Source organism: Neodiprion fabricii, chromosome 1 (assembly GCF_021155785.1).
Source record: "Neodiprion fabricii isolate iyNeoFabr1 chromosome 1, iyNeoFabr1.1, whole genome shotgun sequence".
Lineage (NCBI taxonomy): Eukaryota > Metazoa > Arthropoda > Insecta > Hymenoptera > Diprionidae > Neodiprion > Neodiprion fabricii.
Genome location: NC_060239.1, coordinates 33,839,253 through 33,863,270, shown reverse-complemented (window position 1 = coordinate 33,863,270; position 24,018 = coordinate 33,839,253). Strand labels below are relative to the sequence as shown.

General features: G+C 41.2%; 2 protein-coding genes and 1 long non-coding RNA gene across 5 annotated transcripts in view; 1 reads left to right on the top strand and 2 right to left on the bottom strand.

Moving 5' to 3' along the window:
• The window catches only part of LOC124187178 (ABC transporter G family member 27), a 120,565-nt gene extending 115,999 nt beyond the window's left edge, over positions 1 to 4,566 (bottom strand). For both annotated transcript variants that reach the window (XM_046579518.1, XM_046579536.1), the window contains exon 1: positions 4,108 to 4,566. In XM_046579518.1, coding sequence (XP_046435474.1) covers positions 4,108 to 4,223 — 116 coding nt within the window. In that variant the 5' untranslated portion in view covers positions 4,224 to 4,566. The remainder of the gene's footprint in view (positions 1 to 4,107) is intronic.
• Positions 4,567 to 15,040: 10,474 nt separating this feature from the next.
• On the top strand, positions 15,041 to 16,054 carry LOC124174878. The gene is made up of 4 exons (XR_006869020.1): positions 15,041 to 15,168; positions 15,298 to 15,409; positions 15,592 to 15,802; positions 15,881 to 16,054. It is a non-coding gene; the product is annotated as an uncharacterized LOC124174878 (long non-coding RNA).
• Positions 16,055 to 17,697: 1,643 nt separating this feature from the next.
• LOC124174481 (ATP-dependent DNA/RNA helicase DHX36-like) lies at positions 17,698 to 23,994 on the bottom strand. 2 transcript variants are annotated; one of them, XM_046553684.1, is made up of 14 exons: positions 23,922 to 23,994; positions 22,818 to 23,381; positions 22,478 to 22,667; positions 22,210 to 22,384; positions 21,979 to 22,127; positions 21,770 to 21,902; positions 21,490 to 21,685; positions 21,042 to 21,306; positions 20,645 to 20,937; positions 20,138 to 20,564; positions 19,852 to 20,060; positions 19,574 to 19,656; positions 19,111 to 19,202; positions 17,698 to 18,875 (listed from the first exon to the last, which is right to left on the bottom strand). In XM_046553684.1, the coding sequence occupies exons 2-14, from the start codon at positions 23,170 to 23,172 to the stop codon at positions 18,773 to 18,775; spliced, it is 2,670 nt and encodes an 889-aa protein (XP_046409640.1). In that variant the 5' UTR covers positions 23,173 to 23,381; positions 23,922 to 23,994; the 3' UTR covers positions 17,698 to 18,772. The 2 variants fall into 2 exon arrangements, with proteins under 2 accessions (XP_046409640.1, XP_046409639.1); XM_046553683.1 differs by having other exon boundaries at positions 23,797 to 23,983.
• Positions 23,995 to 24,018: the final 24 nt, after the last annotated feature.

Here is a 24,018-nt window from a genome sequence, read left to right as displayed (position 1 = left end):
GCCCCCGGTGTGGGTGCCCCTTAACACGTCAGTTTAATAAACAACAACGTGGCTACTATCGACGTATGCATACGATGTATTTTATATAGACATATATATATACGTATAATATATATATATATATATATTATACATATACGTATATAGATATATAGACGCATACAAGAACGCCCGGTGCAGGCAAATGGGCAGGAGCGTAGAAAAGGCGGGTCGCCGACCCGCCGCGTTAATATTTATATACTTTGGAACGCCTCTCAGGCGGCAACAAGTCCGTACACTTACCTAACCAACGATTGAAATCGGACTTTACGATGCAACGGACCGCAATTCGGAGTTTCGGCGCGCCGCAATATGTGTAAGAAAATAACGAAGAGCGAAAGAAAGAAGGTATCGTTATATGTGATCGGGGATATGAGGGTACAATTGTAAAAACACGTGAGGACGAAGTTGGAAACGTTACTGTAACGATGCATGTTGAGAAAAAATATCGAGAATAAGCGTTACTCCGCACCTTTGGGAATGTCTAAAATTTATTAAACAATGATAAAGAAAATATACTCATGTTTGTAAAGCCAACTCCTTGAAAGTCATTCTCTAAAATTGTGTAATAATGATTCTTTTACTGATGTTTCGTTACGTTAACGTTTACTAACTTCAGTCTCGTAAAAACAGGAGGTTGATGTTTGTGTCGTTAATGTAACGGTGCATTTAGAACTTATTGTGGAGACTCGTATTACGGAAGCAACTCTTTCAAAATCGTTCGAAAATTGTAAAATGTAAATCAATGGTTATTGTTTCTATGCTACGTTATTACGTTGACGTTACTAACTTTGATCTTGTGTAAAAACTGATAACGTTGGATACTGGAGGAAAGAAACATTTCATTTGCTTTTTCTTTTAAATCTTAATTGCTAAATTGACAAACATTTCAATTTAATTACATACTGCTACTATCAACATCTTTTTTTTTTTAATCATATTTCCAACGATTTCGATACTTATATTATATCCTGAACTATTAACAGTTCATCGACCTATAAATTCAAGCTCAACGGTTGAACGACATTTTGTGTGATCACTCAGTTACAATGGCAAGTCAGTTTTACTTAAATGGAATAAAACTACACATTTTAAGATATTCTTACAAAGGGTGAAATCACTAGTTTTGCCCCCCCGATCTAGTAGACATCATAGATAAAAGACGTATAACAGCTTTCATATGTCATAAAATGAATAAGGTTGCTGCGTCAACCGACATTATTGTAAAAACAGTCTTGTTTCTGACTTCTATCTACGAAACACGTATCGCTAATAAAAGAATTTTTCATTGCTTAATTTATTTGCGCCTGTTGGATCATTTCTTTCATATCATACATATGAATTATAAGTGAGTTTAATCTATAGAATATACAATACAGACAAGAAAATTAATTTGTGTCAAATAAACATTCCTCCGTAGAGTGTGAGAGTTATACTTATATATTGTATATTCCGTGATACTGCATATACATACAACTTGTATACGCTTCGTGAAATCACTGTCTCGCACCCCTGGATTCAAGTTGCAAAATATAATGACACGAAATCGTTGAAATCACGCTTTCAATTTAATGCCAAATGATATAACGGAATCACTTGAAACCTAAGAGAAGAGTAAAATTCCATCACCGCTCTGTACGTTAACATATTCTGAACCGAGGCGAGGAGATGCCATATTGCACCGTCGATGAGTAAGTGGAGCATTTCAACTTTTATACGCATGCACGAATGCATGCCGTGCCGTGCATCCGTGGAAGTGATAATCGGACGACGACGACGACAACGGCGAACAATGCAGTCAATAAGGAAAATCGTTGACGCGAACGGCAATTTAATATGTAATATGGGTATACGACAAGGGTGGAGGGTGAAGGTTGGATGGGAGGGGGGATGTGCAAGATACGTAGGAAGAGACACCGAGTCTCGGTGTCAATTCCCATTTGGCACGCATTCCTTCACAGCAAGTCGCGCGTATATCGTGCCACTTTGCTAGCACTGCTGCTTCACTCGCGAGATATACTTCTACGTATAATATTACGTTATAGTGTAACAACCATTCGCTTATTACACGCGCGTTTGTTTTGATGACACAAGAGCGAGAAGCGGCTATGTGTAACACAACGCAACGCAACACGTACCTACGTACGTACGTTGGTACAGTATTTATTTGTTTCCTTCTTCAGATTTCATTAATCTGTCATCGAACTTGCCGATAAACGGGAAGTCTGAAATGCCAAATCTAGTCACGAGACGCGCGTGATAACGTACGAAAATTCTATGTCTACTCCAATTTTTCCCCATCGATGATTCCGTTTACAGGAATTGGATGATGTAAAAAAAAAAAATCACCTGCACGGACATCAAACTTCGACGAAACATCCAATTCTTCGGCAATTTTTTCTTTTTTTCTTTTACCTTGCGCATCCTATGCACCCGAGTCAAAATCCTTACGATCAACAAAAGCCTTCGGTATTGTTATTCAGACTTTGCGCTCGTTCGTCCCGAATCGTGTCCGGAGTGCAGAGGCGCACCGAAAAATCGGAGCCAAACTTCTATCGGCTCGTATGGCATGGCCGAGGATATAATACATGCGTAGCGTTACCCCATGATTATAATCCGACTTGTGTTATTTCTTTTCTTTGTTTTTTCTTTTACACGCAATTAATTTCTTGTACTAATTAAACGGTACCGTAAGCAATTAAGAAAATGTATTATACTCTCAAGTTTGCTAACGTCGTACGAGCCAAGAGATCACGGGATGTAATAAAGAGTTTATTCGACACTTTCCCACGTTTAATTCTTTCATAAGCTCTAAAAATTTTAACCCGCCAAGTTATGAAAGATATGAAAAAGGGACCCGTTGTTCCTATGTAATACAACATTCGGTCCAAGTTGAATAAGATGACGATTAATTAAAGCGACGTTGAGTATGACTTGAGTTTGACAAATGGGCCTGCTGAAAAACACAGATTGGTAATTACGCGGGTTACGCTTCGTTAAATTAGATGTGAAGGAAGAATCGCGGTTTTATTTTTCTAAGAAATAATTCTTTCAATGCGAAATTTTTTACACATTTCTGTTACGTAAACGATGGTGCCTCCTTTCTAAAAATTTCAAAACTTCTACAATTGGTATTGGACTAAATTGGAAGCCTCGGACAATTCTCATTGAAATCGTCGATGACGAATAAACGAGAATGAATTTTTCAGAAAGCCCACCGAATTTCGGTCATTACTCCAAGAAATTAGATTTCATTTTTATTTACATGAATTTGCCATTTACGAATGATAATTACAGGAGACGCAACCGAATCGGTACATACGAAATTTTCCTCATTTAACAAAGTTAACTCACAATCAAATACATACCGGTCCTTTCACTTAGTTGATTAGGAACCGGAAGGGGCGTATCTACTGTTATATAAACTTTTTTCAGAGCCCATTCGTCAAGTTTCGTTAATTAAGCACAATTTTGATATACTAGCAGTCAGTGATAGATCGTAAAATATTGTGAGGTTAGTAAACTTAACGTAACGATACACCAACGAGGAGAAAAAATTATTGGGCAATTTCAGGATGTCTTTCAAGGAATTGGCTTTTCAGAATCAGTGTATATTTTCTTTACTAAATTTCGGAAAGTTACATAGATGCGAATTAGCGATGTTTCCAAAACATATATGCATCGTTACGGTAACGTTACTAGTTAGCAATTACATCCTGGTAAAATATTCGTCGCTTCAAATCTTATAATCGAACATGTACCACGAACATACGAAAAATCATTCAAACAAACGACACAATAAAAACCATCCCAATCGTGACCCTCAAATTAGAAATATTTCCGATCTACACTGATCGAAGTACGTATTCAAACACCGTCCACATCGAATCGTCAGTAAAATCTTACGAAGTTTAAGCTCGAAAGTCTCAAGCCAACTTTCGACAATCGGAGTCAGTAAATTGATCGATAGAAAAGAAGTTATAGTTTTAACGAAGGGTCGATAAATTAGTATCGACGAACGGTAGACAAATCGAGGAAGGTTGGATCGTGATCCGATTCTTTTCTTACCTTGGTGTGTTGACGACCGCCGGCCTGCCCATCGCCCGCTGCTGGCGTTTCTCGTTGCTGGGAAGCCGCAGGTAATCTTGGTCGCCAAGAAGGAAGAGATCCTTTGATATAATCATGTCAACCGTCTATGAGTCGCCGCCACCCCGCGCCGTTTCTCACTCAATCGAAAACGAAAAAAACCCTCGTCGAAACTGCTTCTCCTCCTCACTTCACTCTTCTATACTCTCAGCCAACCGCTGCCGCACCCTCCGAGGGCCGTAGAACCACTCCGATATATGTAATCGGTGCTGGCGCCGGTCACAGATACCGGAAAAACTCTGCTCGTGAGAGAGAAGAGAAGAGAAGAGAAGAGAGAGAGAGAGATAGAGATAGAGACAGCGTCTGCCGGTCGTCAAACACAACTTCGCTGTAAGGAGTATAAGGTGCAAGGAGGAGCGGCGTCGAGGGGTGAAACGTGTGGTTCGGAAGTGGTGGGAAATGGGGGGGATTCCCTCTTCCGATCTCCTGCCACAGGATGTCTCGTCTGCACGTTTTAGTCTTTTTCGTTATTGTTTGTTTCGTTTTTCTTTTTCGTTGTCTTTTATTTCGTTCTTCTTTCCGACTTCGTCTTCTTCTCCTTGACCGAACAAGATCCTTGCGTTTACGTTACGCGTTGTCGTGTCGTCGAGACGCAGCCGGCGACTAGACGAACCGACGATGCTTGGAGTTTTAAGGGTTTAACGTTCTACGCCTAAACGCACTAGATTTTTCGTCTCGTATCCGTGGCTGGTTTCATGTGTATAATTTTTTTTATTTTGATTTTTTTAATATTAATCTTTATTTCTTTCTTGACCTATTTCGCCTCGTTTTAAACACTGGTGTAAAATGACGAAGATGCAGATTGTACTGTGGCACAGTGGGTCATTGGTTTATTCAGTTTGTTTTCTTGTTTGTTCTGTTAAACTCGACGCGTTGCTGTTTCCGTCAAAATTCACTTCACCCGAAGAACAACAACAAGATTCTACCGTATCTTATGCAGGTTGAATCGCCAGATGTGTTAACAAAAAGAGTATCAAACACGCATGCAACAAGATTCTCACGCGTTTGTACAAACGCTCGACTGTAAATATGTAATATTCTCGGCCCAGGCGCCTAAGATCGAAACACTCGGTCGTTGTTTCAGCTCCTTGCGTACCCTCCCAACGCCGTATACATAACAACAACGCACACGCGCACGATTTTGTGTATGTACGGCAAATGTTTACGATATACACACACGCACAGTAACAAAGTCGTCTTGCGAAGTAATTTCGAACCGCGGGTTCAACAATCCGTGTCAAACAAGTGCGTAGTAATATTATGCATAAAAGTTGACCGGGTGTCGAGTGGAAAGAAAGAAAGAAAGAAAGAAAGGCAGGAAGAGGAAGGCAGGTATCGAGCTATTCAGTCGGATACGTCCGCATATACCCGAGTATATAACGAATAAAAATACGCATACGCGCCCGTTGTGTTTAGGTTAAGAATTTATTCAACTCTCCGCGCTGTTATAGCCTCCTCGTATTTCACTCTCCGGTGTTTAACCCTTCGGGCCAACGATAAGCTCTAGAATTCGTTGAGACGACGATTGCGTGCGTCCGTTTTCACTGGAACTCTGTGCAGAGCAACGCAGCAGCAGCAGGGGCGCGAAGATGCGGCAGGCTTGTCAAGCTGCGGTAAAAACGCGGTGTCGTTAACCCGACGGCGGGTCGGCTGACGTCGAAGCGGCGAAAAATCATCGTCGATGTGTGACAAGGGCTGAAAAGAGTCGCTCACTTTTTTGTTTTGCCTCGGAGAGAGTGAGAGTGAGAAAGAGAGAGGCCAGTATCTTCCTCGGCGTGAAAATAGTCTCTCTCGATTCGACGACGCGCTCTTGTTTCGGTATCGGCGTTGTTCTCGTTCTCGGCTAACTTCACGCTCGCTGTCGGGGATTCAACGCCCTCGCAGCTCTTCCGCTGTCTCCTACCGTTTTCCCGAAGTAAAGAAAGTTCCGCTGCTCTTCGGCTCAGCGACGCGTGCGAACGAGAAACGTTTTACTCTCGTTTACTCTCGTTTACTCTCAACAAATTCGTACGACTCTACGCGAATGCGAGATCAGTCTCGGTACCTACGCTCGGCTCGTATGGCAGGATCGCGCCTCGTTCATCGAGACAGAAGCGCACGCGACGCACGACTAGTGCGAACTGAGCTGCGAGCCGAGCTCGCGCCGCGTTGCGTCCCGAAGCCGAACCAGCCAAAGTACATACATACACACAACCGGCGACTCACCCTTCCTTCCTCCGAGGCACGGGAGCCGGCCTATCGGCTATCAGTTGACCGCGGGAAAAGCGCGCGCGCGTTTGTACGGAGACCGAAGCTTCGATCCCTTGTTATGTCTGACCGATCGCTCCTCCCGCATCGCGTCGCGTCGCCTCACCACGCCGAGGAAATCCATGATTTTTTTTACGAACTTACTCGCTCGATTTTATAACGGCCCACTCGCGTTCCACGCGTACTCCGGATTCCGACGGAGCAGCCAAAACTGAAACAATGCGAACCGGACGATCCCGAACAACGCCGCGCCTTGGGATGCAGCCCCTTCTTGCTCATCGTTGGGCACGGCTGCCAGACGCGGTTAACACCGTTCCCGAAGGGGAGCTCTGCAATAACTATTTTTCGAAATTTCACATCATTTTCAATTAATTATTGAGATTCTGGTCGAGACCGGACCAGTTTTTTTTTGAAGCCAGGTTGAATTACACTCGATAGGATGATTCTTATTTTGGACTTTTTGGAATTCGAACTCGGCTGCCCTCCAGATCGGTTGCAAATTAATAGTTAAAAATTTTCTCCAAAGCACAGAACTCTGTCTCAACTCTGAGCCCTCGAACAAACGCTGTGAAGTTTGTCTTTTCACAGTTTCGGTATATGTATATTTTGTCTCAGGACCAATTATTTGCAACTGTATGTGTTGCTACGAGAAATCAGTGAGCATTGATTTTGATATTCAATAGAAAAGAATAGCAGCATCGTCTATAGAGAATTCTATTCTATACGTCAGCTGTACCCAATTGGTATTAGACTTTCTCGTCGGTTTGATATCGGTGGACAATTGACAGAAAGTGCTCCATTGACGATGCTGATACATTTATCGAATGGTAGCATCAACCCTGATCTATTTATCACACTTACAGATTTTTTGCAACTAGAATGTGGATATTTTAAATGGTCAATTTCTCAGACCTCGCGAGAGAGTTCAGGGTTGAGATTTGGGGTAGAGACTTCTGCTTTTGAGGAAATTTCAACTTATTTACTTGAAACCAATTTACGGGGCGTCCTGGTCAAATTTCGAAGAAATTCAAAATACGGATCACCCTAATACTCACAGGTTTTCCCGGTTTTATCAAATTCCGGAAAACGGATCCCGCATCAGCGACCAGACTTTTCGTTTTCTTCTAATTCTACCAAACTATGTATATATTTTTCATCCACACATTCCAAGGCAGCATACGTTTTGACCCCTGAGGACCAAAAAAGGATAACCCCGGCAAGGTGAACGAGGTGTTTGAATTGGCGGGCTGCGACGACTGGGCCTTTCTTTATACTACCGTACGTTTCATGTGTGCACAAAGTGCGGCTCGCTCTCCCGGTTTTGAATTGCGATATGCGGCGAGCGCAGTTGGTCGAAAGCCCCCTTGGCCCTGGCACAACTGAAACAGCACCGAATAACCGGGACGGTTCTGCACGGTGGGCTTGTGTAGGTGACTCGGCCGACCGCTATGTCAACGGGGCAAAACGTACTTCTTGTATCAACGCTGTGCACGGTGAACTACAAACAAACGAAATATACCTACATACGTGTTGGCTTCACTTTGCGTTTTATCGCCAATGTTAATATCGACGTCGTAATCACTCACTCGTTCCGTCTCTCTCTTTCTCTCTCTGTTTCTCGTTCTCGAAGCTGCGGTGGACGAGATCTGCAGCTTCGAGAATGAAAAATAAGAAATGCAATAAGAAATGTCGATTGACGCGAGATGGAGGATATCTAGAGAAGAAGACCCAAAGAACGACGAAACACTTTCACTTGGTGCGTTGTTAAGCAGTCAAGGAAATCCTCACGTTCAAGTATAGAAACACTTTGAAATAGGATCGCAGAGGGTTTCAGTTTCTTGGCGTCGCGTCGTGACGTAGTTTGCAGTCCAACAAAAAGTGACGCGATGAGCCAAGGAAGAAGAGAGACGATGACAAAAAAAATATAGAATTAAAAATAACCAGTTCGAGTTTTACAATGTTGGGATTCCTCGTTTTTCACAGAGATTTTTATTTTCCTCTTCGTCGGATCCCCCGTGCATGCGTTTGTTCGAAATAACCTCGGGAATGTACGGAAAAAAAATTAGCATTCTAAATTTACAGAACCGTGTGCGATTACGAGAAACTAAAAATTGATTGTATAATCTTTGCTGCGTAATTTTTACGATTAGAATAAACATTGTATGATTTACAATGAATTCGAGAGACATTTTTTACTCTTTTTTTAACGTCAGATTCAGCCGCGCATACATTTTCTCTATACCTGATAACCTCACGGCTCAAGTCAAGGATTGTTGACAAAAATTATGACGAGATATTTGAATTGATTAATGAATTGCATGTTAATATATCACTGTATAATGTAGGGAACTGATATGATGTACTTTTCAAAATCGAATTATGCAGCAAATCTTGCAGACGATTCAATTCTAAATATGAATAATAAACTTTTTGTCCAGTAAGCAAACGGAAGTTATTTTTACTCCCTAAAAGTCTCCATCAACTTGTATCCGTAATTTTTTTTTTTTTTCAACTTATTTTTTACTAACCAGGAAGATTGCAAGTTTTGTTTATTCAAAAATATTATACCAAATGATCGATACAAATCTGATTTTTACATCAAGTCATACCGAGTTTCAAGGAATAACCAATTCTACCCAGTGTATTTACTCAAATGAGATTAAAATTCTTGTATTGATCATAGATTCACGTTTGACGCTTGATTGAAACCGGGATAGCAGGGAGAACAAATCGAGGTTGCTTTAAAAATTACAACTTTCAAAGTTCACGAGTATTTATTTAAAGGCAAGAAACCGTTTGATTCCCCTTAGGAACCTCTTGAAATCAATCGCATTGCAACGGAGTCTAGAGAAAAGTAAACGCGAAATGAAATTTCCCCCGTCTATATGGGTCGATGCCAATTATTCTATCATTCACCGTTTACAAGGAGTAGCGTTTGCGATTTGATATCGGCCTGCAGTAATGTAAGCTGAAAAAAAAAAAAAAAAAACAACCGAGTTTTATAGACATAAATATAGGACCAATGCAAAGGCACGATAGTCATATACCGTAATAGACACATTATACGAACCTGTTTTGTTCTCGAAGGAGGAAGAAAAAAAGAAACGGAAGAATCGTAACACAACGTTCGTATTATAACGCCCCCGTTCGATACGAGAGAGAAACGCAAACGCAAAGTTGACAATAGGATTGACAATGCGAAGAGAAAATAATACATCCACTATAACCGCACAATCTATTTCACGTGATCAATAATTGCGAGTCGCGCACATCGGCGCGACGGCTTCGCGATTTCGATAAGCTATAAAGTATAGCAAGTCAGATGACAATAACAGCACAATACAGCAGCCAAATGGCAAGATAGTTTCTGAAGCGGAGAAAGCATTCTCAGGTATCGCATCTACCTATCGCGAAACGGTTTGAAAGCCAAACGGTTAAACGCTCGCGAATTTGCCCGGCTTGCCGGCTGATCGTAACCGCGACTAGCGACTCGATTCGCCTCTCGTATCACATCCTTATCGCATTCCCTACATTACTTGATACGCGCTTTAAAAAGTCGATGAACTCGAAACGGTCTCTGTAATACGCGTATCGACACACGCGCAGCTTTACCAAGCAATCACAAAACTACGTGTGTATACCGTCCAAGTTTGCAACTGCAAACGGCTCTCCGTATGCACATGTATAAGATAGATATATATAGGTACGTAAACTAGGGACGTACGCTGCGGAGAGAAAAGCGTCGAGATACCGCGGCAGAAGCATCGTCAGCTATAATATACACGAGCCAGCATCGCTGCAGTAACGTTATACATAGTTATGTATGCGCGAGATACGCGATAAATACCGCTAATTAGAGAGCCTTTTAAATGAAAAGTCATTTCGCAATGAAGCGGACATGAAAGCCTCTGTCTACCTACAAGACGGGTAGGTGTAACGTAAGCAGAGCCACCGCACTGCAGTCTGCTGATCTGCGGAGCCGTGCAAGCGGTGTAATAATATAATGCATTCCGTTACACATAGCCATGTGCCCCATGCCATCAAAGGTGTTCGCTGATCTACGCGTTACCTGCACTGTAAAGTGCGTCGAATCGACACGCGCAGCTTTGTTGATACGCACATGCCAGGGGTAACCTCTCGATAGATATATCGTAGCAATATACTACGAAGATCATCGTCGCGCGAGTACCCACATAGAGGTAAATTTGCACATGTGGTAGGAGCGGCTGGGATGGATAGATTGCGCGCCGTAGTGCGGCCGACTTTGCACCGCTGTAACCCAAGCTGAAGTCGCGATGAAAGGCGGGTCATCTCATCGCAGCTTTCACGGTGCAATTTTCTTTGTCACGGATGCTTTTTAAGGGAGGATTTCGTTACCTCGGCTCCCTCTCTTTCTTGGCAATACGTGCAATAACGTTCGGCAGGAGAATCTGCTGCAGCGCGGTTTGTGCAACGTGCGGTTCGAGGGGAGTCTGCTGCGTTACGTAATCGCTGCGTTCGCGTCCGAGTGAGCGAATAAACGGAGGATGAAAAAACAGGCAAGCGAGAGATGGATGGAAAAAAAAGAAGCAGAAACAGTAGAAAGAAAAAAGGCGGACAAGTCCGGAACTGGTGCGTGTAATTGGAAAACGGCCATTCGCAAAGTAACGAATAATAAAAACCGTTGAAACGCGAACAATGTATGAATTTTACGATTTTAACTCCGGACTGTGACGTATGTACCTATGCAGCAAACATGGACGACAGCAGCAGCCGGCGGTTTTTTTTGATGCCTTTTTATTTGAATCGTAATATTAAACATGTCAAAAATTCACCGTCTCGTCGGCCCAGCGCACGTTGGGTACACAAAATACCGCCAAACGTGTCGCTGCAGCGGGGAGACAGATCAACGTGTGTATAATAGATACCGATAATTGTTTCAGCTGCAGCCGAATGGGACTGATGGTTTTTGTATTACCGAGCTCTCGATGACTGTAAAGCGACTCGTCGTTTCTGATCGACTGAAAATTCGTACCAGATATAAGTAAGATAAATAAACTTCCCGTTTCGCATTCTCTTTTCTTCCGGAACGGAGACTTGCTACGTGCTGCACGGATGTGCGAAGGATTGCAAAAGTATTCGTTATCATGCATTATACAAGCTGGTGCGGACAACTGAAACCTCGTAGAAAAAAAATAAATAAAAGAAAAAAAAAACTCGGGTTCTCTTTCATCTCGGCAGCATGGCTCAGGGAAATGTTCGTATATATCGCTCCAGCTTCGCCGATTTTATACTCGTTTTCATCGTAAGATTGAGGAGCTCCAAACATCTCCTTCCTACTTGCCAACAGTCGGCGCTTTGCGCAGCTCTTCTTGAAAGCTGCAGGGAAACGAACGAATCGCAGGCATGAAACGGTAGGTGGGTTTTAGCTTCGAGTCCCAATACTCGGTTGAAAGAAGACTAGGATCAAGGAATCACAGGATCAGAAAGCACAGTCTAAGAACGAGTCGAATGACCAACATGTGATCGAATGATTGACTAAAATGTTCTTTCTGTGATTGAAATTTTGGAGAGTACTATAACAAAGAATTTGGATGAATTATAAATGCATAGTCACTGTATTAACCCCTGACAGGGAAACATCCAAGCTGTATACCTCTCGCGGCGATAAGTGTAAAAAATACCCAATGGAAATTAATTTCAAACATTTCAGCTTCTAATAAAGCTGCGGAAATTTTTCTCTTTTCATCAATTAAAGTTCAAACAATATTTCCGCACGAAATGATTGTATCATGAAAATAATTAGGTTGAACTGAACAAATAAAAATGAACGTTGAAGGGCTTCAACCCTTACATTCTGCTCCAAGAGTACAAGTTTTTTGGAGGGGAAATTATACCCTCATTGCCTTGTCTGGGGTTAAACGAGTTTTTCCCGACGGTCTTGTGGAAGAAAAATGTTGTAACGACACTGTGAAATGACGAATCCCTTTCTACTCGAGGCCTAGTTCGCGGTCGGTGGCTATCTGGAAGCGTAGGACTAGAACAGGTAGTTTCGTGGGACGCAGCCAGGCCCGCCCATCACGTATCGATACTTATATCACGTATTCGTGCCTACCGCGGTGTCGTCCGCAAGCGAAAAGTACAATGCGGATCGTGCAGCGCTGCACGAGCATACATACCTATAGTACCTCCTGGAGTGTCACGAATGGACACGAGGCGTGGATGTGGCGAAGAAGCACACGCCCGAGTACCTACCTACCTACCTAAAAATAGACGTGACATACGATGGCCGGCAACAAAGGGCCCGGGTGGAAGCATCGGCTGATCGCGTTTGACCCACAAAAACAGTACTGGGTACTGATCCTTTCGTAGCTTCGTTTCGAATTAGAGACTTATGGACGGTTTGTACATACAAATGGTATTCCACTAGTGGGACTCGAGGTATGTACGCGGGGCACGAGTGAGATCTTCTTCCTGTGTATGCGCAGAGCTCCACGTCCACGTTCTCCGCGTACATGCCAACGTATCCTATGTGTATTTTGCCCGGTCAACTCCCTAGACGGAGAGACTCGGACTCGGACGCCTTTTGCTATGGTCGATTTTCATCCTTATAACAATGCTAATTAGCGATGGCCTCGGACACCGACGAGTTCTGCAGGCAAGCGCGAATGTTGTCGGGATTCATGCGCCGAGATATCAACAACATCTCTCGCGACGGTTCTTAAACACCCTCGGGATTCAAGGAACTTACATATTCCCCGGCTGCTGCACGCACGCAGCCGCAACAATAAACATGCGGAACGCGTATTGCTTATATACGCACCCGAGTCTGCCTGTGTGTATTTCGTGTCCATAAAATCCATGCTGTAAAATTGTAGGCACATACATACACGGGGTGTCCGGTGACTGTCGGGCAATTCAAAATTCCCCGATGACTTACACGGTTCTTTCCCCTGGCAGACGAAAATTTTTACCATTTCTCACGATTGGTAGACAACTTTTGCCATTCCATAATTATACAATTCCGAGTTGAAAAATTCGGGTTCGTATATTACCAGTCTTTTGGCTCGATTGGCTCTTACTCTTACTCCTCGCTCCTACCCAAGAGTAGGTGCTGGGCTCGGTACGATGAAGCCTCGACGACGGCGAACTTGAGGACCCATATAAGACACCCGCGACCACCGTGAACCCAGACTGCGAGGCAACGTGCAAATCACCGATGCGCTGCTGCGTCATTGAAGGCGCTGCAGGGTTTCTCCGACAAAGGGGTGCGGGTCAAAGGTACTCGAGCATCGGCTGCTTGGTTTCTAGGCCCTCGTACCCACCTGCGGCCTACCTGTTCGACCATCGCCGACGTGTTTGACGTTTGCTCAAGCATTGACAAAGTTCGAAAACAATGAATCAGCTAAACCAACCGAGAGAGATAGAGAGTCGTATGGCGCCCGGTACTTGCCTTGCCGCAGAGCAGGTATATTAGTACTTCCTATCTGCCGTATAATATTATACTTGGGATAGTGCGTTCAGGTACTGTTGGACGTTAACGGGGCAACTGACCTCAGATGGTGCACGCTGTGCTTGCAATAACCGAACGTGTTGCCGCGTTACAGACCCACCTTAATTACGGAGGCCTCGCGTTATAGCGCCGATCGTTATTCTCTGATCCTTGAACCCTGTTCCCCTACAGCCCCGGGACTGACCTCACAACGCGATACGACGTGACGTCGAGTTTCCATGCAGTTAATTTGGTTTAACCGCAGAACCGAAATCGACTTTCACCTTCGCATGGCAAGTACGACGTGCGTTGTGAATCCGGAACAGTTTTCAGGGTGTTTCGTTTTGTCATGGTGGAAGGGATTCGGTTGCAGGACGTGCTGCGTGCAACGTGACAAACGGGAACACGGTCGCGAGAGAGAGAGAGAGCACGCGAGAGAGGTTGCTTATAGATTGACAGAGGATGTAAATTGTTCTTAATTATGCTCTAATCCAAACTCTGCAACGCTACTCGCCTTTCAGCGTCTTCTGGATCGCGGGATCGCGAGCTGAGAGGATCTGCAGAAGGGGTATAAGATGGAAGGAAAAGGAACTGAAGAATAAATAACCGACTAGCCCAACGTCGTGCACGCGTAGCTGGTTACTTATCAGAGCGTGCACCGCGAATACTCGTGCTAATTTCATATCAGTGACTGAACAAACGTCTTCTCTATACCGAACGGCTTGTATTACATCATAAGTGCGAAATCGACGCAGGCTGGGCTTTACACTCGGTAAGACAAAGTCACTACTACTCGCCTGCAGATCTACCGTAATCTCGTTTACTTCGTTTAACTCGTACCTACGCTTCTATCGACTCAAACAAAGTGTGTCATTTGATTCAAATAAGCGGGATCAGTTCTTACCATGTTTCATTATCGCTACATACGTACGTCGAAGTATAGCAATATTTGTAGGCCACTTTTACGTAGTTCGAAAATAAAATGCACACCTCCATTATGCATAGAATAGAGCATTCAGAACCACGTGATTAACGATTTTCAGAATCTTTATGAAAAAAACAAAAACGAATGAACAAAATGCATTACCCGTAAGCACCCCGTAAGCCGGCGTCATTCACCTCGCGATAATGGAAGGAATGCCGTATCTGCATCCAGGTGAAACGAAGCTCGAACTCGCTTGTTCAGTGAATTGTGTTAAAATTGATTAATGACGCGTTCCTGCAGGTTAGTGACTCGACAGTGTCGTCGGGCGTGGGCGTGGAAAGTAAGTATTATATGTATCACGCTCCGGATAGCCCTGCTAACCCAGTAACCGATAAGAACGTGTTGTTGCACAGAGGCACCTTATACCTTACGTATACAAACTGTTTACTTCGCTCTGTACTGTCGACAGCCACTAGCGGAGGATACGAACGAACCGAAATTCGAACAAATCGGCGAAATACACGAACATCCGTATGATAAGTTATACCGGGAGAGGTGCAAACTTCAATTTATTGTAACAGGTAACAGCCGATCCTGTTCCCGCATTCGGTGAAAAATCCAATTTACATTCTGACAAATAAAATCATTACTTCAATCATATTGATGTAAGTAACAATTGACCGGGTTTGGTACGTTGACGGTGATTTCGCACTACATATGTCTTATCACACACCGTCTCAGTTCACTTGTGAATTCGTTGTAGGTGAACGGGCGTAGTGGCAACACTTGCACGAAGGAGTTGAACACCAAGGCGTAGCCTGAGCACACGGACGGGTTATGGACGGTTAAATCGACTCGACGCATCGGCTTATCCACGCTGCAGAAGCCACTCAGAATGCACGACGCTGCGCAGGAAACGCAATTATCGTAGCTCCCTTCCCCTGCAGCCGATCCATAGTCGCCACGGAGTTCAGGTCTCGATGCATCCACAGTCCTCTTCATCACGCGTTTGGCCCGTAAGCCACTTTTTTGCCTCTTTTTATCTCTTGCAGATTCTTCATCCGCATTGAGTTTCGAGTGGCCCACGGCAAGGATGCGCCGCCGATCTTTCTTTCATCGTGATCAGCATGGATTTCCGGCTCACCCGCAATCCAACTTCCGATAAGAGGTCGTCGCATTTCCCGTATACGTATACGAGTAATTCAAGTTTTCTTTGTTTTTTGCCTTCTGATTAAAATAAATGGCTAAATTCGACACGCAACTATCTTCCTCAAAGGCCACGATTCACAAAATATTGGTTGACTTTCTCTTGGTATATTGGGATCCAAGGCGTCGAAAAAGGCCACCTAGTGATACACGGTATGCCGCTCGTATTAAATGATAAAGGTCGATTGTGACTACAATTTTCGCTATATATTCACTCAGTGCAATGAAATTAGAGCCTAGCAGGTTGCACGAATTTTTCTGTGCACCTAACAGCGCGTATGAATATATGATGCATCGCAAATGATCAGCTGATTACTCTTGTCGGCGCCATATTGCTCAGCCACACCCATACATTGAAATCCCGATACCGCGTAAACTGACTACTTCGAGAAACAGACTGAATTCAGAAAACGTCGAGCACTTTCGACGCAACGAATCGTTCCGTACACTTATCGATGGTAGGAAGTATGTTCCATTTTAATCTCAGCTTATCGCCGATGATTATACTCTTGCCGAATAATCAATGCTGCGGCGATATAACGAGTAGAGAATAATGTAAGTGTAATAAGCGATACGCCTTGACATTCGAGACGCAATGTATAACGATATTGTAGCTGAACTGTTGGAGTGGGTTTGTGTCACGCTATACGTGAGCTACAGTGTTATATCTGTTCAGAAAAAGGTTGACGACCTTTTTATCAATAGATGTCATCCGCTGTCAATCAAACAAGTCTGCGAGCAAATATGGCCGTCGGCAGATGGCTCGGGTCTCATACCATAATAATATATAATAGGATAAAAGATGAAATATTCCGACTCCCGAAACAGTTTTTATCAGGCTTGAGGAGCACGATAAATTTGTCAGTGTATCATTATGCTAGATAAAAAAAAAATAAAAAATTGCGCTGGTAATATTAATTTCATTTGTTCGCAGGGTAAGATAAAAATCTTCAGTCTGACGATGAAATGAAGTTTCGCTGTTTATGTACGCTTAGAGAGAAATCACATCAGTATTTCTCATAAAATATCTGCAAAGATAACGGGAAAAAATCTAATCATCGAGTACAGATAAAAATATAGAAATATTTTCCTCGTTATATGAATTAACATTTAAAGTTACGTTGACATTAAAATTCAAATTCCAAATAATCGAGTAAATTCTCCAATACTTTAATATACAACTTGGACAAATACTGAGAATATACGAGTTCTACCCAATAATTCATCGGATATAAATGTACAGGAATTGCTGATTCGAAGGAAGAAAGGATAAGGAAACAATTTATGGTTTTATTGCGAAGAAAGAAAGGTATATTATTCTGGTCGATAAAATTTCATGCTTGCCCTGTAGTCGAAAGGAGCTTGAAGTTAGTCCACGGGTATTACGCACGAGTGTCTCATTCTTACGGTATATTAAAGGAAAGGTGGAGTTTGAGACTGAGTTGCTAAAGGACTCACTGGAAGCTAACTGGCCGCAAGTCAGTCACAGTACGGAATGGTGGACACGTCAGAAATAAAGGAACAAGAATGATAAAATAAGCAAATAGGAAAAATAGGGAGAAACAACATACGCGGTCGGGAATACAATTGGAAATCAGCCAGTCATATCAGGTAGGAAAGTCAGGTGTTTCAGCGGTGGATTGCATTAATTAAATACGCCATCTGAACATGAATTCTATATTAAAGCTCCAAACAACAATGAATATCAATGAAATATTGTTGTCGATTCAACGGTTACTTTTACTTTTTATTGGCTCGTTTGAAGTACGGGCGCCTGCGGGCCGCCATAATCACAAATCAGAATGACACGGACCTCCCTATCCATCTCTTTCTATGGAGTTGTATGTACGTATCTTTCCAAACATATGCCGAAAGAATTTCAGTTAGCAATTTTCCGAGGCACGTAAAGAAATAGCGAGGATATCAAAATTACAGGAATTTGAAAATAAGACGAGAAATAACAAAAAAATAATTGGAATTTTCTCACAGGTTTAGGAATAATGAAAGTAACATCTTTTCAACAATTCCAACTTCTGTTGTGTCACTGGACATAAACTAATTCTTAGTTCACGTCTATACCGTATATTGAAGATGCAAAGTTGCGGTTACAGATAATGGATCAGGACTACGACAGTAGCTAATCATTTTCTATTGAAGTAACATAAAGAAGACATACTTCGACTTGCAATAGCCTTGCGACGAAGAAAGATCAAATCTTAATATATAACAACAAAAATATCTTACATTTTGCAGGTTAAAATTTAAAAATTAGCGTCGTTTTACTCTTTAATTATTTCGACACAATGAACCCGACGATGCAGACATCCGAATACGTGAGTCGAGTGTTGTACTTCGAGATTCTCCAAAGATTAAAAATCGTTAATTTTTTTCAGTGACTCAGGTGGATAAAAATTGAATGGTCTTTAGTTAAGAAACTAACATTTAGCAATTGATCGCTACCTATACTTACAACAATTAATGTCAATTATTTCCAACACTGGAATACACGTACATTTATTTTTCTAAGGAAGTATTATCATCATGTATATATATTCAAGCAAGAACAAGCAACGAAATGAAAATTGCTGCGATTCCTCCACTTTGCGCTAGTTCTAGGCGGAATTGAAGAATAATACTCACATCTAAGTTTCTTGCACAATAAAAATATTGAAAAAAAGAAACAAATATATGAGTTATTCCTATACTTATGAAATTAAACCGTTATGAATCGATATTTATCAATCAGAATCTGAGTATGTCTCATTGGCAAATCCCACGTGGTACGTACGAGATTCTAGCCCCATCTCCTCATCACCTTGCGATACAAGCTCGATCATACCTCTGAAATAAAATGCGATCCGTGGAAAATCCCGTTGAATCATGAATCACCATGATTCTAAGACTTACAGAAGGTTGCGAAAGATTTCGAGATTTCTTATCCCAATTATGAAAAATTCAAGAATTTGATTCGATATCCCAAAAATCTTGGCCCCATTAAAATCTTCAAATGTTCATTACGCGAATCACTGTAATTTATAAAAAAAATACTATTGGGGAATCAATATCAAATACTCACTTCAAGACCGCCCCTTCGTCACTGTCCCACTTTATCGTCCCTGGGTGAGTGATTTTATGTCCCAGCAGCCATTCCAACTTGGCGCGTAATTTCTGTAACAACGGAAAAATAAAAAATGAAACAAAATGTTACCGTGTTATTCAATTTGAAACGGTTAGAGAGCTTATACTGTCAGGTTTTAAATAACATGAAATATACGCTGGCATTGAAAATTATTTTACATCATAGTATGGTTGAACCGACAGGTAGTTTAAATTTCTTCGAATTTGAATATCTTTTTTGAATAAGTGCATAAATTGAAAACAAGGCGTGAATTGCTATTATCGGACAAAAAGATTTCTCTCGTATCCAGGATAGCCGTGGCAATAATACAGCTGGAATTTGTCCGTTAAAAACGCATTTACATTTTCTGATGGACAGACCCTTGTCCCCGAATGAATGTATCAGACATTTGAGGTTTTACCTGAACAATGAACGCAGTTTCCGGTTCACATAAAAAGCTGAGGGCACCTGGTAGTGCCATAACACATTTTCCATTCTGTTCTCCTGTAACAAACAAAAGTCGGTATAAAAATTTAAGTTGCGGGGTATACAAATTTCGATGTTCAATCGGACCGTTATACCAATTTCTTTCATAATCCAAAACATTCAAAAAATAATCGGAATGGTTCCCGTGACTAGCATATATTTCTGGTGGTACTTTTTTTATAAGAGAGGAGTCATTCATTGACTAACACTTACCTATTTTACTATTTGGACCAGCGAATATCAAACCCATAGGACTAATACTCGTAGTGTCATGTAGATAAATAGCTGAGGATAACTGCTTGGTGAAGTAAACCAAATAAGGGCTGGGAAAGGATTGACATTTTTCATTTATACTTGACGGGTGCAGCTTGACTTTGCCGTCTTGGGGAGTAACAACGCTTGCACCGTGTCTTCTGACTGACCTGTAAAAAGCCAAGAATTAAACAGTGGAATAAAGAGCTTTTAAACCGCCTAGAAACAAGAATGAAGAATGACTCACTTAACAATAGCAACGTTCGGGAAAAGTCCGGCGCAAACCAGCGCTTTAACCAGTGCCAAGTTATTTGAATTTTTGTTCGCACGTTCATCATTAGGATTTGCACTGTGAAGAAAGTTCATCTCACACAGATACTTGGCGAACTGATTCTTCATGTCTGTTAAAAGCTTGAGAGTGTTCCATGAAAGAAAATACTGTCTACAAAAGAATCCCGGAGACCCTCTGGTTTTTGCTTCTTCAAACCGCCTAAGAGCCTCTGCAAGTGCAATGTGATCGCTGTACTGACCTAAACCTAGTTCTAATTTCCGTTTTTGAGCCTCAGCCTCTTTCCCCAAAGGACAATAAAACGCGTCCTTGTAAGTCAGACTGGCAGCTATTGAAAATACTGGCTCGACACATGAAAAAATTGCTCCCAATATTATCATTTTTCCTAGAAGATAAATAAAAATAACAATTGAATAAACGATTACAAGAGTATTACATGATAGAGAAAAGATAAATTCTACTTACCCGTTCTGGGGTCAAGTGGTATTTTTGCCAAATGATAGCCTAGAGGTGTTAACTGTTCGTCTTCATCAAGGGCATTCAGAGTCATGAGTAGCTGAAGAGAAAGTTCGACAGCTTTTGCATTTGGAGGATCTATTACACTTGCTAAAAACGGCGTTATTTTACCAAGCTGTAAAATTTTCGCCTGAAGTATAACTTGTTCTAATCTCGTTCGTAACATTTCTGGTAAGGGATACTCGTCCATTGTCATTTCTCTGGCCTTTGTATATAAATGATAACATTTGCCAGGTTGAACTCTGTTAGAACAGAAAATATAATTTTTAATCAACAATTCGTCGATGTGTCAGAATAAGACTGAGTTACTTCAACAATTTTCCATTTTTGAGCAAACTCAACTTGCCTTCCAGCCCTTCCACGCCTTTGTTTGGCATTGGCCAAAGAGACAGGCTCTGGCAATAGCGTTTCTATATTGTTATCGGTGTCGAATTTATTCAGTTTCATTTTACCAGAATCGATAACAAACACAACATCTTCTATTGTTATGGACGTTTCAGCAATTGATGTTGCTATTATTATCTTTCTCACGCGATCCGGAGGTCTTTCAAATACAAGTTTCTGATCCACTGTTGGCAGGCGTGAATGTAAAGGGTAAACTATAAACCTACCTAGAAAAATAATTGATTTCTGTCACTGAAACACATACTCCTCGAGGAAAGACGTATTTCAGTCCAATAAAAAACGGATACTTTGATGTACCTATTTCATTTCAAGGTAATTAGTCTGATGTAAAGTAAATTAGATAAAGAAGTAAACTTTACATATTTGTGAAGATTCTCAGCTTTACTCACTTGATGGATATTCTCCAGATTCAAGCAGCATTCTCGTTAACTTTGTAATATCAGTCATTCCTGGTAAAAATATCAAAATAGCACCAGGACCTTCGTTTGTACATATAAAGTGAACCAGTTCCGCAATAAGTTCAAGTGACAAATCTTCACTCACTGGATTTCTAAGTTGATCGATAACAAATTGCGGGTATTTTCTCTGTGTAAATATAAATCACTATCAGAAATGTATCAGATAATTCATTATTAGGTGAAATATTTAAAGTGTTTGTAAGGTACCTGCCTCAGACTCGATATGCCGTAAATATGGTTGAATAAAATCTAAGAAATCATCGGATTTTTTTTGCTGATTCTTATACCTCTTCATGTGCTTTCTGTGATTATTTGGCATCTCAGGAGGAGGCGGGAATTTGAAACTAAAATAAAATTCTTAAGATAGTACTGGTTATGTTGCTGGAAAGTAACGTAAGGATAGGTTTTCTTACAACTTACCGAGTAAACTGGAGTACGTCTTCCAAATAATATTCTTGCACAGGATATGTAAAACCTGGTATATGAATATTCGGACAGTTATTGTAATACTTTGAAAACTGGTCAGAATTCAGAGTAGCGCTCATCAAAATCACTTTGAGATTGGGTCTCTGCAAAAATTTTAGACAATGATGTCTGGACGCTTTTAACTCTACAAAATTAAATGACCATTTCGCATTTCAGAAGACTTACCCGTGGAATGATCTGTTTCAACAATGTAATAATAAAGTCACTTTCCGTGCTCCTTTCATGAATTTCATCAAGAATTAAATGAGACCAATCAGTTAACGCTGGGTTACTATGAAGAAATTGTAATAACATGCCTGTAGTACAGAACAATATGCTCGCATAATCTCTGCACAACTCTCTGAAAACATTATTTTTTTTTTAATTCAACTTTCAAGGTAGAACTTTTTGTCAAATCATCAAAATAAGGTTATTTGTCACATCGAATCCTTACTTCTCAAGTCTAATTTGAAAGCCAACGGAACATCCAAGCCTTTCTGCTCTCTCTGTAGCGACTCGTTCAGCTACGGATATAGCCGAAATTCTCCTTGGTTGAGTACAAATAATTTTTGTGACACTTCCATTTCCTCTCTCGATTTGATCATCTAGAATGAATTGGGCAACCTGCGTCGTTTTGCCACAACCTGAAAACATGTATATGAGCTTAGAAAAGTAGGGAAATCATTTAGAATGATATCATCAAGGAATTTGCCCTTGATGGTTTATTTTTAAATGCTAACTTTTGAAACATATCTCCTTCCAAGATGTATGTATTACATAATTAAAACACTCACCAGTTTCACCACTTATCACTACAACTTGATTCTTTTCTATGAGCTCCAAGACTTGCCGCCTCATTTTGAAAGCAGGTAATTTTTCCCTGAACTTTAACATTTTTTGATAACCAGGCGACGCGACCCTTTCTTTGTGTTCCTCAATTGCTCTCTTGTCGTAAGTATCGTTTTGGACAAGCTTTGATTTAGCAAGCATAGACTTTGTAAGATTTTGCTGAATATCACCAGACACAATTTCCAGGAAATTTTTTTTGAAATGTGAGTCATTTATGTGATCGTACCTAGCCTTAAGCTTGCTATCAATATCATCGCACATTCCCGTCCCGGAAGCTGGCCTGAAATTCGTATTTGGCATCGATTCTAACAGGTTTTTAATTTTTCTTTCAGTGTGCGGATTTAATCTAATGGCATGAGTCGGTTGCTGCGAACTCTGTGCTTTTTTCTTGTAATAAAGCCCGATCTCTTTTCCTTTTAGCCATGGGGGATGACCGCCGCGACCTCTACCACGGCTCCCCTGAGCTGACCCGCGACTCTGTCTATTTCCTGCATTGTAGCTGGAACCATCTGTGGACAAAATGAATATCAAGTTATATTCAACGATTTAAGCATACAGGTATAGTTGTTTAATTTTTAAGTGATACAACTTGAGTAAAATCAGCAAATTTTGAATTTGAATCATATTTTCTACACTAGAGGCATTACATCCGTGCATGTGAATTATTTAATAATAATCCGGTGAATTTGAATTATAACAAAATACAACAGGATGTGTCTCAAAACTCATCAAATACAGGTCGTTGCAAAATATCGCTGGTAAATAATAGTGAAATCCACAACTCCACATGGATATATTTGTTTCATAATCAAATAAAGCTAATTGTAAAATAATACAATGTATAAATATTATAAACAATAGAATATGATCTCAATAAGCATAATATAACATAACCTAAAAATAGTAGTCGACTGTGAAAGTTACCATTAATATCGTCGGAATTCTCTCTTTGACGATATGAACCGTATGCATTTCTTACTCCGCGTCCATGTCGATAAGACATCTTTTATATCTACGAATATTATTAGTTTTTAAATATATTTACGCACGTATCTCACGTCAGACAGGTCAGCGAAGATACGATAGGACAGGTGCCCGTATACTGCCGTATGAGTTACGACTGTGTGTCGGACTCACGTAGTAGAA